An 18,781-nucleotide genomic window follows, 5' to 3' on the forward strand; every position below is an offset into this window, starting at 1 on the left:
TGGCGTTTTTGCGCACGCAAAATACGCAGCGTTTTGCCTGCGCAAAAGCCACTTGACAGTTCCGTGTGGCAGCAGCATATGATGCGTGGCTGCGTGGTTTTCGCGCAGCCGCCATCATTATGACACGCCATTTGGATGTTTGTAAACAGAAAAGCACGTGGTGCTTTTCTGTTTACATTCATCCTTTTGACAGCTGTTGCGCGAAACAGACAGTTCGCACGGAAGTGCTTCCGTGCGGAATGCGTGGTTTTCAAGCACCCATTGACTTCAATGGGTGCGTGATGCGCGAAAAACGCTGAGATATTGAACATGTCGCGCTTTTTACGCAGCGGACAAACGCTGCGCAAAAAGCACGGACTCTCTGTACTGCCCCATATACTTCTATTGGTCCATGCAAGCCGCGTGAAAACCACGCGGCCTGCACGGACGCAATTCACGTTCGTGTGAATCCGCCCTGATAGACACCGTCAAATTAGTTTATCAGCAGGGATATTATTCCCAACATGTGTCTGAAGTTATGGGATTGGTGAGTGGCTCGTGTCTCCTCCTTCTTATGAATATTCTGACAATTGATGATTTTTAACTGTTTATATGATGTATTTTCACTGTGCACTTTAATTGATGTATGTATAAAGCATATATACAATGTATACATATTTTTATTGTATTGAAATTGCACTATTATGTACTTTTATACAAGTACTTTTATAGAGACATGTCAGAAGTTTGGATTGGTGGGGGTCCGAGCACGGAGACCCCCACCAATCGCTAGAACAAAGCAGCTAAAGCGCTCGTGTGGCCGCTCAGCTGCTTCGTGTCTGTTCGGCTTTTTCCGGAAAGCCGATGTATCGGGGTACGGGCTCATAGACTTTGTATTGAGTCCGTACACGATACATTTATATCCGGAAAAAGCCGAACAGACACGAAGCAGCTGATCACGCACATGAGCACTTCAGCTGCTTCGTTCTAGCGATTGGTGGGGGTCTCAGTGCTCGGACCCCCGCCAATCTAAACTTCTGACATGTCACTATGACATGTCAGAAGTTTGTCAAACTAGCTACACTTTAAGGCCATATTCACACGAACGTGTTAAACCGCCGTCACACGGACCTATATAATTCAATGTTGCCGTTCACACGGCCGTTGTTTCAACGGACCGTGTGAAGTGTCCGAGAGAAAATAAGACATTACCTATTTCTTCACGCTTCACACATCCCTCCATAGACTCGTCTACGTGGATACTCCCTCCCATTGATTACAATGGAAGGCAGAGGCGTTTTTTCCCAGCGAGCGGAAAAAAAATCTCGCGGGAAAAAGAAGCGTCATGCCTTCTTCAGGCATTTCCATCTCTGACCTCAATTATTCAATGGGGAGGTAAAATCTGCAACAAATAGCAGATGTTGCATTTTCTTGCGGCAGAAAAGCTGCGATTCCGCCACAAAAAACGCAACTCGGAAAAAAAAAAAATCTTATACTTACCTAGAATTTTGTTTTTGTCCAGGCCAGTCTCCTGGGATGACATTTAATCCCATGTGACCGCTGCAGCCAATCACAGGGAATGAAACGTCATCCCAGGAGGCTGGGCTGCAGGACCACAGAGGAACGCGTCACCATGGCTACATAAGTATGGAAGTGTTTTTTTCGGCCCAAATTCCCAGCAGCGCACAGGGCGCATACGCTGTGTGCTTTTATGCAGCATATCCGCCCTGTGTGAACATAGCCTTAATGTCACTAACATAAAACAAACACAAGTATGAAGCTCAGCCATGTTACAGAGGTGTGAATAAGCCTTTATAATTAAACATAGATAGATAGATAGATAGATAGATAGATAGATAGATAGATAGATAGATAGATAGATAGATAGATAGATAGATAGATAGATATACCCTCATCCCAATTCTAAGGTATTGTCCATACAGGTAACAACGCGTTCACAGCCGCTATATTCCCCCATGTCCCTATACACAATCACACACTTCTATAACAAGCCGTTTCCTCCCCTCACATAAATCTCCATATTCCATGAACTCTACATGAACGTTCTTTATTGAGAACAGGAAACCGCCCGCTCCCAAAACGACGCACAGCCTCCCGCCCAGTCCATGTGCTGTGTAACCCTATAACTCCCGGCGAGTGCGCTGCTCCCCCTGCAGCATCCACGGAGATGACAGCGCATACAGCACCGCAATGGTTAACTCCAATAGCGCCAGCACTAGGCGCCAACCAATGGGATCAGAGGAGAGAGGAGCTGGTGGGAGCGGCGCCGGATTCGAACACAGAGCGAGAGAGCGATCCCAGTGTGAGCGGGTGAGTTACCCTCCCTCCGCTTATCACCCCATGGCTTATCATGTACATGATTTGTGCTGCGGGCGGCTGGTACTTCCTGGCATGGCTTGTGGTCATGGCGGGCAGCACAGAGTATTATCACCTCTGTTATGTGGGATGGCGCCAGTCCTTTGTCCTCTGCAGCTTGCCCTATATGGGCGATGCTTGTTACAATCAGTATGTAGTTACCAGATCATCCATAACATGATGCCAGTCATTATAGTAAAGCTTCGTTGCTGCCACCCACAATGGGGTTATAGGGGATTATGGGGCAAGTGGGTTTTTAACATTGTGTCCTTGTATAGATGTAAAGCAAGCCTTATGCTCTGTATACGCTGATGTGTCCATAGACTTATGATCCAAAGGTATGCCCAAAAATCGTCCTCTCGGCATGCGTGGCTGGTATATCCGTATATCTCTCCACCGCAGTCGCCTACGCTTTTTATACAGCTGTACGCAGAACGTACGTAGTGTAAACTGAGCCTGACGACTAACGTGGCCGCATTTTAGTGTCTGGTTTAACCCCGTAATCTCAGTGTGGGTCATCTAATCGTAGTTCATCTAACTCTTGCGGACATAATACGGATGGTAAATTGTGACCGCCATACGGCTTTCTGAACGAGGCTTTACTTGTATAAATCACCTATGACAGGCTGCGCCAATTCAGTAAACTTTACGCTGTATGACCGCAATGCGTCCATTCCGATTTGCTATCACTTACTGATGGATAAAGCGTCACTAGGGGATGGTTACGCTCGTCATAGAGGGTTAGCAGTGGTCCTATAGACAGTCTTCAAGTATGAATGTGACCTGTTGGGGGACTTGAGGACCAGAATAGAGAAACCGTGGTATAGACAATTGCATGTCAGTAAAGGCTAAGATCACACGTTGCAGATTTTCAGTGAGTATTCTGCACTGAAATTCACAGTACAATACGTGTGGAGGGGCTTTTTTTTTTTTTTTTACCCCCTCCACATGTAGCTGAAAAAATCTGCACAAAATTCAGGGCGTGCTGTGGATCTTCAATTCTGGCGTGGATTTCACTCTTTCATTTTGATCACCAAGTTTTCAGCCTGGTGACGCCCTCCGACTTTCTCTGTGATTCCGTCTCCAGGCGTACTAGGATTGCCGATCGAAGATGCAATCGGGTGACTGCTTCTGAACGTTCGTTTTAGTGATCGGTGAGGGTCTCGGCACCCGGTCCCCACAGATCAAAACCTCTGACATGTCCCTACGTTATGTCAAGTTTGCTGAAACGCCAGTTACTCTTTAGCTACAAATGATCATCTGGTTCTGTCCTATGTCTAATCCTATGGTTATGTGGCCCTTTTGTAAGAAGTGGATCAGGAGAGGGGACAAAGGGGGCTTGAATCTTTAGTCCGACAAGAGGGTCTGATCCCACAAGAGGATGGGCGCAATAACCCGCACAGTCCATGAAGCACGCGTCGCTCTACTGGCGGCTGTGCCCTAAGCGAAAGTCCCACAGCTCTAAGGTCCTTCAATTTCGAAGCTCAATAAAACTGTCCGGAAAACCTGCCTATACTTACTGATTCACGACTCTTCTCATCGACATGATGGCACAAACTAAGTGCCACCTGTATACCACACCTAAGGGGCTTCCCATATCCTGCGTTCTACACAGAGCAACATGGCGTATGAGGGCGGTAATTCCCCACCGCCACAATGCCAACCGCTAACCTCATAGTGAACAGGACAACACTGTACCAAACTGTTTTTCATGTTTTTTTTATTCTCTGTTTTAGCGTCTATCAAGGATAAAGGAAAATGTCTTCATTGTTGCAAAGTGTTGGCTGGAGGAACCACAATGTATTGGAGAATTTTGATGAACAAGACAGTCCTCAGCCTGACAAGTTCAGGAAAAGACCCTCCTCAAGCTCCCTGAACACCGTGCGCATGTCCCTGAGGAAGAGGATGCCGCTAAAGCAGGTGGAAATCAACATAAATGCAGTGCCTGACTGGAGCAGGGTGGGGGTAAAGGAGAAGCAGCGCCCCCTGCAGTCCATGACCATTACAGCTAAGAACATGTTTGGAGCCATGTCAAAGGTAAACATAGGGGGAGGGGGGGGGGGGTAGTATCTTGAATAAGGCTTGAGGAATGCCAAAATCCACCTGGGGAATGTCCCAGAGAAAGCTACTACTGCTGTACTTCTTGACATGATAAATCTGCCTTTCATTATTGACGTCCTGTTATGCTGCATTTTCTTAACTATTTTCTTGCATGATACAGAATACTGTCACCTGTCATAATGTCCATACTCTATATAATACAAGGAATTTTGGGTTCCCACTGACTTGTGGGCATTCAGTAGCTGCGATCAAAGAAACATAAAACTATGTGCCATGGCAAATATTCTAGATGTACGGCGCCCCTCCCGCTTGTCCCCTCGTATTACTTTTGCCACAGCTTCAAAATTACCCTGGTTGACCTCTAGACAATACCGTTTTCCGAGCACCCAGACCTAGTGATACCAATTGCGCTCATGAATTAGTCCAAACTGCAGGGATTTACTTCCCACTGTCACAACATAGTACCCGCACAGTAGTGCCATCTTGCGGATATTTCACAAATCAGTTAATATATAGTAGTGGCGGCTAAACGGTATTGCTAGCAGAGTAATAGCATTTACATGGAGTTCTCCATACTAGTGTGCAAACCATGCAGAATTTCCCATAGAAGTGTGCCAGCCACCGCCAGTGACCAAAAAAGAATTACATGGCAAAACCCACAGGGTAGTTAGTACTGCAGCAGTACCCACTCAAATGTGCTTGGCATATTTCCCCTATATTACTCCACAGACTTGCACTACTGCCTACTCTAACAGGAACTTGCCCGCATGCAGCCGATCAGCAGGCACTTAGGCTTGGTTCACACAACCTATTTTCAGACGTAAACGAGGCGTATTATGCCTCGTTTTACGTCTGAAAATAGGGCTACAATACGTCGGCAAACATCTGCCCATTCATTTGAATGGGTTTGCCGACGTACTGTGCAGACAACCTGTCATTTACGCGTCGTCGTTTGACAGCTGTCAAACGACGACGCGTAAAAATACAGCCTCGTCAAAAGAAGTGCAGGACACTTCTTTCAGACGTAATTTGAGCCGTTCTTTATTGAACTCAATGAAGAGCAGCTCAAAATTTACGGCTGTCAGAGAAGCCTCGCAAAATGCGAGGAGGAGCATTTATGTCTGAAACGAGGCAGCTGTTTTCTCCTGAAAACAGTCTGTCATTTCAGACGTAAAAGCCTCTCATCGTGTGCACATACCCTAATTCTTCCTGATGTTTTCCAGGTCTTCTCTCCTTTATCACGACGTTCGTTGTAAAGTTTTTGGAAAGGGACAGCAATTCTGAACTGTATCTCTAAATCCTGCACTTTTTTGTCATGGGGTTAAAGGGAATGTGTCGCTAATGAAACTTTTTTTTTTTCTTTTTTCTTAAGTAAGTTACTTATTTCTATTAAGTTTTTTTGCTCCATTTTAAAAAAATTTCTTCCACATGGTGGAAAGTTAAAAATTAAATAATAATTTGACATGTTTTCCTATGTTGGCCACCAGAGGGAGCACTTCCCAGAATCACAGCAAGGTGAATAAGGCAAAGCAACCTGACTCACAGCTGCCATAAATGTGGGAGGGAATCTCCCCCCCCCCCCCCCCTCCCTATTTTTGGCTACATGCCAGAAAAAAGTGTTTCAATTGCTAAGCATTGTCCGGCCACCATTTTAGGAGTGATTGTACAAGGCAGCTGGCAGAAGCTATTGGACACACCAAAAGGCCTAGGGTATGTTCACACGCTTACTAAAAAAACGTCTGAAAATACAGAGCTGTTTTCAAGGGAAAACAGCTCCTGATTTTCATCCGTTTTTTTAATCAAACTTGCGTTTTTCACAGCCGTTTTTGGAGTTGGTTTTCTATAGAGTGACGGAAAAACGTCCCAAGAAGTGACATGCACTTCTTCGCGGGCGTCTTTTTACGTGCCATTTTTTAAAAATAAGGTGTATTAAAACGCCCCGTCAGAACAAAACGCTGTATCTCCGATTGAAATAAATGGGCAGATGTTTGTAGGCGTTCTGCTTACTATTTGTCAGCCGTTTTTCGGGATGTTTTACGGCCAGAAAAATGGCTGAAAACACTACGTGTGCATATACACTAACGGTATGTTCACATGGCTTATTTTCGGACGTTTTTTCGGGCCGTAAAAACCGGAAAGCAGAACGCCTCCAAACATCTCCTCATTGATTTCAATGGGAAATACGGCATTCTGTTCTGACGTGGAGTTGCTAAAAAAAAAAGTCAGAAAATCAGGAGCAGTTTTCCCTTGCAAGCAACTCCGTGTTTTCAGACGTTTTTGATTTTGTGTGTGCACATACCCTAAGAATGATGAAACTGAAGTGAATGACTTTTCAATTGGCAGGTTCACACGGGGTGTATTTGACACTTTGTTTTTGCGCATTTTACAAACCAAAAACCCCATCAAAAAACGCTTGATTACGCTTTTCATTTACATAATTGGTAAAGTGCACTGTTACAACACGCTTTTTTACACACGCGTTTCTAATAAACGCGTTGTGTAAATAAAGATGTCGAGTCAATTCCTTTGCGCGTAAAACGTGCCAATTGTTCCCATAGTCAGTGGGAGTCCTAATTATGCGTCAAAAAGCGCACACAAAATGCTTAAAAAAAAAACGTGAAAAAAGTGTCTAACGTTTGATTAAGCTTCCCATTTACATCAATGGGAAAGCGAGCCGTTAGTTTTTTACGCAAGCGTTTTTAAAAAAAAAAAAAACGTGTTGCTTAAAAAAAAAACTGGGGTGGGGTTGTGTGTGGCGCAGTTGCATGTTTGGGGGGGATTTGTGTGCGTGTGCACACACACAGCTCTGCTGCGCCCACACACGCTGTGCCCGCACACGCAGCTCCGCTGCGCGAGCACAAATCTCAGCCACACACCGGAAAAAAACGCCCAAAATAAAACTCAGAAATTGACCTGCGGTGCGGTTTTGTAAGCCGCGGCATGTCCATTTACGCTGCGGAATCGCTTCTCTTCGGTTGTAACGGTCCATTAGAAAAAAAAATGGGCGTGTGAAAATACATATAGAACTTGAAAATGGCCATGTGACGATCGTTAAAAAAAATATAGCCTAACGGTACAAATTTATCTTTTTGTGTATTAATAGATATGTTTGTACAAGACATTGGTGGAGATTGATTAAGACTGGCGTTCAATATGCCATCCTGAATAAACCGTTCACTGGAGTAAGATCCGACACGTTTATTAATAAATTTGTTGCCTCTTTCGTATGGCTGTGCACCACAATGTGCCATAAGAATGGCCCTATACCTCTCCCCCCTGACCGGATAAATAAATAGACAAATATGTATTCTCACCTCACCGCTACTCTTCGCTGCTCCCCACTGGGTTCCCTCAGGCTTTCACTACTGGCCGCAGTTCATACAACGTACTGAGGCAGCGCAGCATCAGGGCGTTCTATGCCACACACACCACTCAATGTCATCAGTTCTGCATCCGTACCTTGTATGAGGGGCAGCCTGCAGTGAGGGGACCTGATGGGGAGAAGCGGTGAGGTGACAAGCCCCTACCTTGCTACGCCCCACAGAGTGAAATTGATGCCATTTTTCTACACAAATATAGTAAAGCTTTAAAGGCATCTATGACCCGCTCCTTTTTCAATAGTGGCACAGGCAATATAAAACGCCCAAAAGTCACTATTTTCAACGCAAATTTTGGGGATGTGCGACTTTTCTACCCCAGAAAACTAGCGTAGAAAGGCTAATAAGTTCCCCCGGTAATGTTTCCTGGATTTCTTTTGAGTTTCGGGAAATACACAGACTGACAGACCAGGCATTACACACCTACTTTCTGATCTCTTACTAGGATAAATACTAATAGAATTGGGTTGGATAGGGGCAAAACCTCTCCTGTATTCAGGTAGACTATTTATTTTCTGATACATCATTACATCGCAAATATTAGTTTATTATTGCGGGTATGTTCTGTTTTATGTGGCGCCAGCATTATGCGCTAATCTAAAGATCATTCTGAACGGATTGGAAAAATGTTCAGTTTTTGCTAAACAAAAATATTTCTTGCCCTAATGACTTTCAGAGAGTGAATGGAAAGTAAAATATAATGTTTGTACCGAGGGTTATATTCCCATACAGCAAACATATTAGAACATTTCTGCAGCTAAAAAAGAAAAAAAATCAGAGACCTTGGGCGGGAAAATGCAAAACCTCTGTGGAATGTATCCGTTATTTTGATAACGCTTTTGTAGAAATATTTCCCTCTTCAACGTCTGGTGTAAGGGCCAGAGCTGAGATAAGACTGTGCAGGGAGGCTGCGTGCCTGGGAAGTAATGTCAGTCTCAGACTATATGCATGTATAGGGACATGTTCTGTAAGGGCTCGCCAACAGAGACTTCATGAGTATTCTGCCTATCAGACGAACAAAAGCAACTGTTGTGTAAATCTGCGCTCGGAGTCTAAAGTGGAAAACAATGTTCGCTTTCAACAAAGCAATCCAGACTGTTTAATTTCTGTTTCGCAAGTGTTGTGGGGTGTAGGATATAACTGGAGTTAGAGTTGTGGGTCAAGCATCCATGTAACTCTATGGAGAATGAGGAAAAGCCACTGCTTATAGCAATGGTGGCAGCGCTACACCGCACGGTGCTATTACAATGTCTGCTCTTAAAGGGGTTTTCCCGTCAGCAAAATTTTTTTGGCCTATCCTCAGGATAGGCCATCAAAAGATGATGGGTCAGGGTCCGACTCCCAGGACTCCCGCCAATCAGCTGTTTTGAAGGGGGTGCAGAGCGGTTTCCCCTTCATTTCTACTTGCTCACTGTGATTCGTCAACACGGATGTAGCGGCGATTCACAGGTATTGCAACCTTTCTCTCCCATTAAAGTGAATGGCTGAATTGCCTGTGAATCGCCACTAAATGTGTGTCGACCATTCACAGTGAGCAAGTTCGGCACCCCCTTCAAAACAGCTGATTGGAGGGTGTCCCGGGAGTCTGATAGGCCATCAATTTTTACTGGTTAGACAACCCTGTTAAGCAAACCTAGACTGTAAAAGGCTTTTTACACGGGCCAACAATCAGCCGGTGTGGCGAGCGCCGATCAACGAGACATCGTTGATCGGCGCTCGTTTGCTCATGGAGCTATGGATGGGGACGAGCGGTCATTACTCCGGTCGCTCAGCCCCGTACGTTATCATCATGTCGGCAGCGCGTCTCGCTGTTTACACAGGGAGATGCGCTGCCAACAACGATAATATTTTACTTTTTTATAACTACGACCAGCGGATGATCGAGCGTTTGCTCGTTCATCTGCTGATCGCTCCCCTGTTTACACAGGGCAATTATCAGCAACGAGTGTTCTATGAACGCTGGTCTGCCTGATAATCGCCCAGTGTAAAACCCCCTTTAGAAGAGCATGAAATCCCAAGCTGTCCACTCCTATTCATACTGAATAAATGATGCATAATTGGACTTGTGAAAAAAATGACCATGCTGTGCGTTTTCTGTGTGTTTTTGTTTTTCAATTGCAGTTTGGGAAAGAAGTATTTTTAAACTTGAGACCCAATGTATGTGATAAAAAAAATATATACATTCAGAAATGAAGGAATATTACTGATAAATTTACATTGCCAGATAATGAAAAAAAAATCTTCTTCTCGAATCCTGTCATTTATAACTTGTCTCTAAAATCGTGCAGGGAATTGCCTTCACAACTTTTCTAGTTTCCTCGTAGACCACTGAAGAAGAATGAACGTATTTCTGCTAAATGCTTCGTCCTTATGTCCAGAAATGTGCCAATTATTTTGGGGATGTCTTATGAGCCCCTACTACTCTTTTCTGATCTGTTGGTGCACATAGTTTTATGAAGTATTTTCCTACTGTTTATCATTGGTTTACATTCCGCTATTTCAATGCCACGGAGGGACTTTGTCGCAAATTTCAACTTTCTCTTGTTCTGATAAAAAAATAATAATGAATGCTTGCAGAAGGGGAGTTCTGGCGCCTTTTTTTAAAGGGGTTTTCCCGTCTTAGCCATAAATGCTCGATAGACCCAGGTCACAGCTCTGGGATCCGCACTTTTACAGAGGACGAGGGGTCACTTGACCCCCATTTCGCACGGTGCGGCTGCCGCTGGCAGCAGTTTCCAGACTGGGACTAGTGCGCTGCTAGTCTATTTCCGTAACTCCCTTAGAGTAGAATGGGAGAATACACGCGGCGCCCTCCACTAGTTCCCATCTGGAATCTGGCAGTCCAGTGACAGTGACCCCTGTTCTCAGTGTTGGTGCGGCCCCAGAGCTGGGACCCTCATCCTATGGATATACCATAAATATCTTAGCTGGGAATACCCCTCTAACTCACTACTACAATGTGTCAAGAGCTACTTCGATTCTGGGTGAAGCACTGTAGGATATACAGGTGGGGGTACGTGGGTGATTTGGAGAGCATTTTTTTATTCTTGCTTTGGGGGCCTCGTTTTCTTCCTTGGGTTTTACTCATTAGGCTACATTATTAAAGCTCTTGCGGTGATCTATTTTATATATATATATATTCTGTTAAGCCAAATAATCTCTTGTGTATAATAAATCAATGGTAATCATGTTGTTTTTATTACAATAGTTTAATATTTGTTGACTATAGATTACTAAATCGTTAAATATATTGAAAACTAAAGCCTAAATGTTGGTCCCGTTAAGAATATTACTGTCTTTTTAACCTTCAGGTATTTGATGGCATCCTTCATATTCTCATTCATTCAATTGTATATATTGAAGTCTCTGCTACAAAGGGCTGTGTGAAGAAGTAATCCCTTAAAATGTTCAGACTAGCAGCGCTTTAACAGACACATAAAAGGGAAAAAGAGCAGCACAAATTGCTCTCCAAACCAAATGCAGCCAAGCAAAGCCCAGCTGTGGGATTATGGGATATGTCTTGGAAACTTTATCTGTCTATAAAATGAGAAAAAAGAAATACAGGCATAAATTTTAACTGTAGTAAAGCTGGCCATAGACGTACAAAAAAAGTTGTTTGTATGTATATCGTTCAGCCATAGCATTAAAACCACTGACAGGTGAAGTGAATAACCTTTATTATCTCACGTTGGCGCCTGTCAAGAGGTGGAATATATAAGGCAGCGAGTGAACAGTCAGTTCTTGAAGTTGTGTTGGAATAAGGAAAATTGGGCGCAAGGATCTGACAAAAGCCAAATTGTGATGTCTAGACAACTGGGTCAAAGCATGTCCAAAATGGCAGATCTTGTGGGGTGTTCCCAGTATGCAATGGTTAGTACCGACCAAACGTGGTCCAAGGAAGCATAACTGGTGAACTGGCTACAGGATAAAGGCTCATTGATGTGCTTGGGGAGTGTAGGCTAGCTTTTATTTTTTTTCTTCATTATTGACATGAAGGCTAGCCTGTCTGGTACGATAACACAGAAGAGCTACTGGAGTACAAATTGCTGAAAGAGTTAATGCTGGCTATGATAGGTGTCCGAACACACCGTGCATCGCAGCTTGCTACATTTGGTTCTTCGTAGCCGCAGGGTGGTCAGAGTGCCCATGCTGACCCCTATCCATTGCTGAAAGTGCCTACAATGAACACATGAGCATCAGAACTGGACCACGGAGCATTGGAAGAAGGTGGTCTGGTCTGACGTTTTCTCTTACGTCATGTGGACGGCCGGGTGCATGTGTGTCACTTACCTGGGGAAGAGACTGTTCCAGGATGCACTGTGCTATGACAAGCCCGCGGAGGCGGTGTGATGCTCTGGGCAATGTTCTGCTGGGAAAACTTTTGCTTCTGTCATTCATGTGGATGTTACTTTGACACGTGCCACTTACCTAATTGTTGCAGACCAAGTACATCCCTCATGGCAACGGTATTTCCTAATGGCAGTGGCCTCTTTCAGCAGGATAATGCATCCTGCCACACTACAAAAATAGTTCTGGGATGGTTTGAGGAACATGACAAAGAGTTTAAAGTGGACTTGCCCTCTAAATTCCCAAGATCTCAATTGGAATGAGCGTCTGTGGGATGTGCTGGATAAAAACAAGTCTGATCCATGGAGGCCCCAACTCGCAACTTACAGGACTTGAAAGACCTTCTACTAACGTCCTGGGGGCCAGATACCACAGGACGCCTTCACAAGGTCTTGTGGAGTCCATGTCTAGACCAGTTAGATATGTCTTGATGGCACGAGGGGGACCTACACAATATTAGGCAGGTGGTTTTAATGTTATTACTGATGTATGCAGTTTTATATATATATATATATATATATATATATATATTTTTTTTTTTATCTACACAATGGTTTTATTAATGATCAAGAGACTAGTTATGTTATCAAGTGGCCACTAAATTATATTAAGATGTTAAATGTTCTAATAACACTGGTTTGATTTTGGCTCCATAGATGAAATTGCGATCATTGTTGCTCAGTATTGACCATATTTATGCTAAGGCAACAGCCTTTGCTAGTTTAGTAAAACTGATTGGAGATCTGTACTAAATTAATATTCCATTTGTACAATTATTTTCAGAAAATAAAAAAGAATGGCAAAAATACAAGTCCGTATTTATTGGATTCTCCAGATCAGGTTAGAGGATCTACAAGACAAAGCCATTCTACCAAAAAAATTAAGAAAACTCCACCTAGAACTCCTAAATGTCGTCGGTTGATAGAAGAAGCCAGTCCAAATCCTAGGGTCACGCCAAAGTCCAGCAAGAGGGTTTCCCCTTCTACCAGAAGATTTGGCAGCTCCCAGTGGAAAAGCTTCTCTAATATAGTGGGGAATGAAGGACTAAACCTGAGAAGATCTGTGAGAGCAGCATCCCTAAACAGTCCATACGCCTCACTCGTGACTGTTAATAGAAGAAGGTAAGTCGCAGAGCTGATGGGGTTGTAAAGCCAAATTACACGAAGTCTCTAAACACGAGATTGCTTTTTAACTATCATGTAAGGAAACCTATTATCTAACTTATAATAGAGTCAAGGTGAGTGGTCTATAGATCGGAAAGTTTATGCAAATGTCGCTTCTGGGTGCTCCCTCATTCATGTGACTATGTGGATGTTACTGCAGCTTACTAGCCTTGGAGAACGCAAACTGATCGTAGCCTAGTACGTTGTACTCGCGTTGGCGGTAACCATGCTACAGGTGCAACATAACATTTCCAAAGTCTGATCTGCAATTCTGCCACGTGGAATTGCACATTTATAGATCATTTTGTATCTAAAAATTGTCCCAGATTTTTCGGGAAGACGTTTACAATGGGTAGGAGAGCGTGTATTCCAGTGCATGAGTATGATCTTTTCCATGCCTATCTCCATATTCCTATGTTGTTCTTAGTTTTTATTACCGATTTGTTTTTAGGCAATTCGAACAAGACCTGGAATCTGTTTCTGCAGGAATACGGCAGCTAAAACGCCTCTCTAGGGTATTTGATGATGCCATCTTAAAGGAAGAAAGGTAAAGTGGATTTATTTGTCTGATGCATCCCTTGAGTGCCACTGCCTGAAGCATGTATCTGGTATCAGTCTGGCATTATCTAGAGCTGCAAAGGGACATTCATCAAGCCGGCGCCTGCTTTGACCCTCTCATCCGCTAGAGAAAATACATTCTACCTACACAATACATCATTTTAAAGGCAAGGCTATTAAAGGACATAGATTAACATAATAAAACTTGTGTGGTACAAAATATGTACAAACCTTTCAGGAGCTTATCATGAATAGCACAAGTTTTATCTGGCCTGCCAACAGCTACTCTCCAATACCTTGCAAAGGGGCCTCTCTATGCGGAATGGCAGAATACTCCGGATAATACACGTGCGTACACAAAGCTGCGTTCCAAATCCGTTTCTTCACAATGTACTTGTAAGGTCTTGTTTGCGTAGAAAATAACATTCAGTAAAAATGTAACAATTTGTTCTCTGCGCAAGGTGCTGGCAACATGTAATAGTATATGTGAATTGCGATTAACTGCTTCATTGTCAGATGGAAAAAAAATCCACATTTCTTTCAAAAGACGATACACAATTTATAACTTGAAAGCAGTCAAATTTGACACCCCTAAATCTGGCATAAACTTGTTTTGTTTTTTTTTGGACAGAGATGGTACAATCTCCAGCATTTTTGCAACTTGGTTAATGTTCCCTGCCTATCGTCTTTCTCAAGAAAATCCATATAAACTGTGAGGGTATTTGCTTGATTCCAACTATTGACTATAGGTCCCTTTACATGGGCCAATTATCGGGTAAACGAGCGTTCATGTGAACTGATTATACAGAGCAACGATCCGCCAATGAACAATGCGTAAGCAGGGAGACGCGCTGCCGGCATGACAGAAATGTATGAGGAGGAGCGATCGCAGTAACAATCGCTCATCCCCAAACGTAGCTCCTTGTGAAAGCATATGAGCGCCAATCAATGAGCTGATTTATTGATCGGCGCTCGTTTACACGACCCATGTCGAGCTGTGTAAGAGGATCCTTCTAGTTTGCTGATTGCAAGGAGCCCTAACCGTGTATACGGATTCTTAAATGAGTGCAGAGTCTGATCAGATTAATAAATACATATGCCTTCCTGCTAAACGACAGGACGTAAAATCTTAATATATTCAACAGATATACGTCTGCTTTGATCTGAAAAGGTGGGTACAATTTAAAGTGGATATGTCACCTGAATATGTTTCCCTATTTAAGGGCAGCATATTACAGGGCAGGCTTGTTGTGCCTTTTGGCTATTCGAGCTTCTCATAGGATACAGTGGATTCTTTGTTGTGACTGATGGCCGTTGTGTAAACCTGAGGATACACAGCAAGCCCTTTAGTCACTAGTGGGAAAGACGCACTCCCCTCATAACTATAAATCTGCTATTCTCCATGGCACAATATATTTTTTTTGGTCGTTTCCCTGTAATATAGGCAGCATATTAAAGTGACAGATCCGCTATAATTACTATATATGCACAATATTTCCGGTACAAATGGCTTCTACATAAGTTGATGTTCCACTGCCTTGAATGCTATCATACAAATTTCAATAAGTAATCAGAAACAATTGTGCTGATCAGTGCGTTGTTGGTGATGATTCACATCGTGGTTTATGGGCATCCTAAGGTACTGTAGACACAAAGTATTAAACCTGCATCTAGAAAATGTTATGCTATAGCCAAGTGAATTCTACACTATACTGTTTATACAGTCTCAGATAGAGCGATCACTGAAAAGCCGACTACTGCTGTAACTGTAGAAGAAACCCAGTAATCTTGTGTTCACCAAACAATCTGCTGACATTTATTGTTCTTCCATCTATTATCAGCGACATGACAGTTTCTCTCATTGATAACTGAAGAATGTAATTGGCAGGTAAAGTTCCATCATTTTATTTGGTGTGTCCTATAAAGCTTTGCATGACGTGGATATGTTTACTAACCCACGGGGAGATTCCTTAAAACCACTTAAGTTTGACTCTAAGAGCACTTTTACTTTTTCTCCCTTTATTTCCTGAAACATTGTCACCACATTGTCCTGTATGAAGTAATAAAACCCACAAACATTCGATATACATTTCTATTAATTAGGTCTCGTCCTGTCCCTACTCTTGGCTAAATATTGATGCAGGTGGCATTTGACTTGACTACTGTTTAAACTTTTTCAGGCCTTGCAAAAATCGAAAAAAAAAAAGTCTACTCTGTAAATGCTTTTATTCCCCATATAAAAGAATAATGGCTTATTGCTTGTAGTAGGTCCTGTGTTTCTGACCTCCTTCCAGTATGGGACGTTTTTTTTTCCTTCTGTTCTAACAGATAATAAAGGAGCTGTTCTGTTCAGTGTCACACTAAGTAACTTTTATACTGTAGAGTGGACTTAGACGTGTTCTAGTTATTGCCAAGGTGCTTTCTCTTTTTGAAAAGTTGATTTATAGAGTATGAAAATCCTCGCCACCAGACTCGGAGAAGAGGTTTCTTTAGAAATGCTGTCATGTGAAGAAAGAAGGACCATCTTTTAGTGAAATTCGAGAATTAATTATTGTTACATCCTCTCCCATAGGAAGTAGAAGATTTAAATAAAATAATATATATTAGTAACGTTCACTACGGCTCCTTATATTTGTGGGCAGCCATTTTGATTAAGTCAATCTGAAAGAAATGTGGGTGAATCATAGTGTGATGAAAATAACCATCACACTGTAAAATACTCTAATAAAAATGATTGATTCAAAGACCTAGATAAAGGACGTTTATACAGGTGCTCTTTAAAGGGTTATCCCCATTTACGAACATTTATGGCATATCCACGGAATATGCCCCTAAATGTCTGATAGGTACAGGTCCCAGAGCTGGGACCCACATCGATCTCCAGAATGGGGGTCACCCGGCCCCCATCCACTTTCTTCATCTCTACGGAGTTTACTTTAATAGTAGAGACCGCTCCAAATAATGGATAGAACTGTGCACATGCGCGGCCACTTCTCCAGTCAATCTCAGGCGGGATGGGTGACCGCTGTTTTGGAGATAGGTGCGAAACCCAGAGCTTAGACCTGCGTTTCAGACCTTTATGGCATATCCCATGACTGTCATAAATGTCTAAGATAGTTGGAACCCTCTTACGACTTTGCACAAGAAGATAAAGCTGATCTGCTTTTTAAGTTAAACTAATTATATTCATTCATTGAATTCAGTTTAAAACCGCTGAAGCCACAAACCAAGGTGAGGGGCAGGAGGCAGGGACTATGCATTTCTATTAATCTTATGTGATCCGGACTAAATCCGGTTTCATGGCTTCTAAATGGCTGCTATAAGTTTACTCCTTTGTTTCCCCTTGTACAATAGTTCAGTAGCACAATCCACTGACATAGAAAGCAATTCACAGCACATTGTTATGGTATGTTCACATGTGGTAGATAAGTTTCCGAGTTGGGACTGAAAATCCATTCCGTACATCTGAATATAGTTGCTTCTGCAGCATGGGCATGTTCTTTTTATTTTTTACAAACCCCGTATATGGAACAGTTGCAGAAATGTTTGCAACTCATCTGCCACTTTTGAACATGCCCCTTTATAACATGATGATCTGATGTGCTTTTAAATAATCCTGTCTACCAAAGACCCATATAAAAGTTAAAAGGGTTCTCTGGGCCATGTAAATGACAGGCTGCAAGTAAGGGATGTGATCAAATAAGTATTGCCTGCCGCTCCAGCCCCGGTTCTCTGCGCCGACCTCTGTTGCTGTCCAGCAGTGAGGATGTTCTGACTAGCAGCCACCAATCTCTTCCTCAGTGGTCACGTGCCCACCGTAAAGTCATCACTTTTTGACAGCAACAGAGACTTGCAGGGAGGTGGCGGCGTTAGAATGGCACCTGATTTAGAGGTTAGTTTGTTTTATCACACCCCCTGCGTGCAGCCGCTCCTTTAAATGTCCCATACAACCCCTTTTAAAATGTCTTCCATTTTTACGTCTTTAGTCATTTTTTTTAAAGTTAGTTTTAAGAAATCTAGCAAATGTAATTCTTTGGTTTCAAGTCTGTATAATAGGTGGATGTGATCTGCTTTCTTCCACAAGTCCGGCTGTGTTTTGTCCCCAGGGAAGAAGCTATTTTGAATTACCACAGAGTAATGACCAAGAACCTGCGTTGTACTCGTCATTCTCGGCTGCCTTGGAGAAGTACAAGAAGACTTCAACGTTCACTTGAAGGCTGGACTGAGGGGGCTTTAACCAGTTTTGGCAACATTGGCGCACGTTAATGATGCTTATGTGTAACCAGCTCTGTCTGTATGTCCGTATAACTGTTACTAATGTCAGCACGGTCAGAGCTTGAGCATCTTTTCAGCGCACTTGGACTTTAAATCTTTTGGCCACAAAATAAATGTATTCACTACACTATAATACTCAATCCCATTGTTCAAGCATAAGAATGTATTGGATCGTATTTAGTATGAGTATTATTTCTACCATTGCAGTACTATAAATTGACATTTTGAAAATTGACAGGCAAAAATATTATTTCGCAAAACTTTCACTTTTTTTGGTTCAATTATCCACAACTGACAAGAAGTCCGTACGAATATGGCTGCCAACTTTTTGATATCAAGGCTGTCGGCACGCAAAATACTTTTAGAATAAACTGACAAATCCGCTGTTGCCCAATATGCGGTTAAAAAAATAAAATACTGAACAAAACTCTACTCCCTGCACAGCTGTAGCCACATTTCTTGATTTTACTAATATTGATCATAAACTAATAAGTTGCTATAAAATAAAAGTTTTGGACGAAAGCAGTACGCTTTTATAAAGCTGTATCCCCTATATTATAATGCTATAGGTTTGTTGACCTATTTTTGTAATGCTTGAAATGAAGGAAACACTTTTTTGTACTTTGTAATATTATCAGAAGTGTG

The 18,781-nt window shown here is 42.7% G+C and overlaps 1 protein-coding gene across 4 annotated transcripts; it reads left to right on the forward strand.

Moving 5' to 3' along the window:
• Positions 1 to 1,559: 1,559 nt before the first annotated feature.
• PIMREG (PICALM interacting mitotic regulator) lies at positions 1,560 to 18,276 on the forward strand. 4 transcript variants are annotated; one of them, XM_075854249.1, is made up of 6 exons: positions 1,959 to 2,310; positions 4,092 to 4,392; positions 12,924 to 13,261; positions 13,755 to 13,850; positions 15,703 to 15,749; positions 17,906 to 18,061. In XM_075854249.1, the coding sequence occupies exons 2-5, from the start codon at positions 4,114 to 4,116 to the stop codon at positions 15,731 to 15,733; spliced, it is 744 nt and encodes a 247-aa protein (XP_075710364.1). In that variant the 5' UTR covers positions 1,959 to 2,310; positions 4,092 to 4,113; the 3' UTR covers positions 15,734 to 15,749; positions 17,906 to 18,061. The 4 variants fall into 4 exon arrangements, with proteins under 4 accessions (XP_075710362.1, XP_075710364.1, XP_075710363.1 ...); XM_075854248.1 differs by having other exon boundaries at positions 2,087 to 2,310; positions 17,968 to 18,053; XM_075854247.1 differs by lacking the exons at positions 1,959 to 2,310; positions 15,703 to 15,749 and adding an exon at positions 1,560 to 1,624 and having other exon boundaries at positions 17,968 to 18,276.
• The last annotated feature ends 505 nt before the right edge of the window (positions 18,277 to 18,781 follow it).

This window comes from Rhinoderma darwinii, chromosome 2 (assembly GCF_050947455.1).
Source record: "Rhinoderma darwinii isolate aRhiDar2 chromosome 2, aRhiDar2.hap1, whole genome shotgun sequence".
Taxonomy (NCBI): domain Eukaryota; kingdom Metazoa; phylum Chordata; class Amphibia; order Anura; family Rhinodermatidae; genus Rhinoderma; species Rhinoderma darwinii.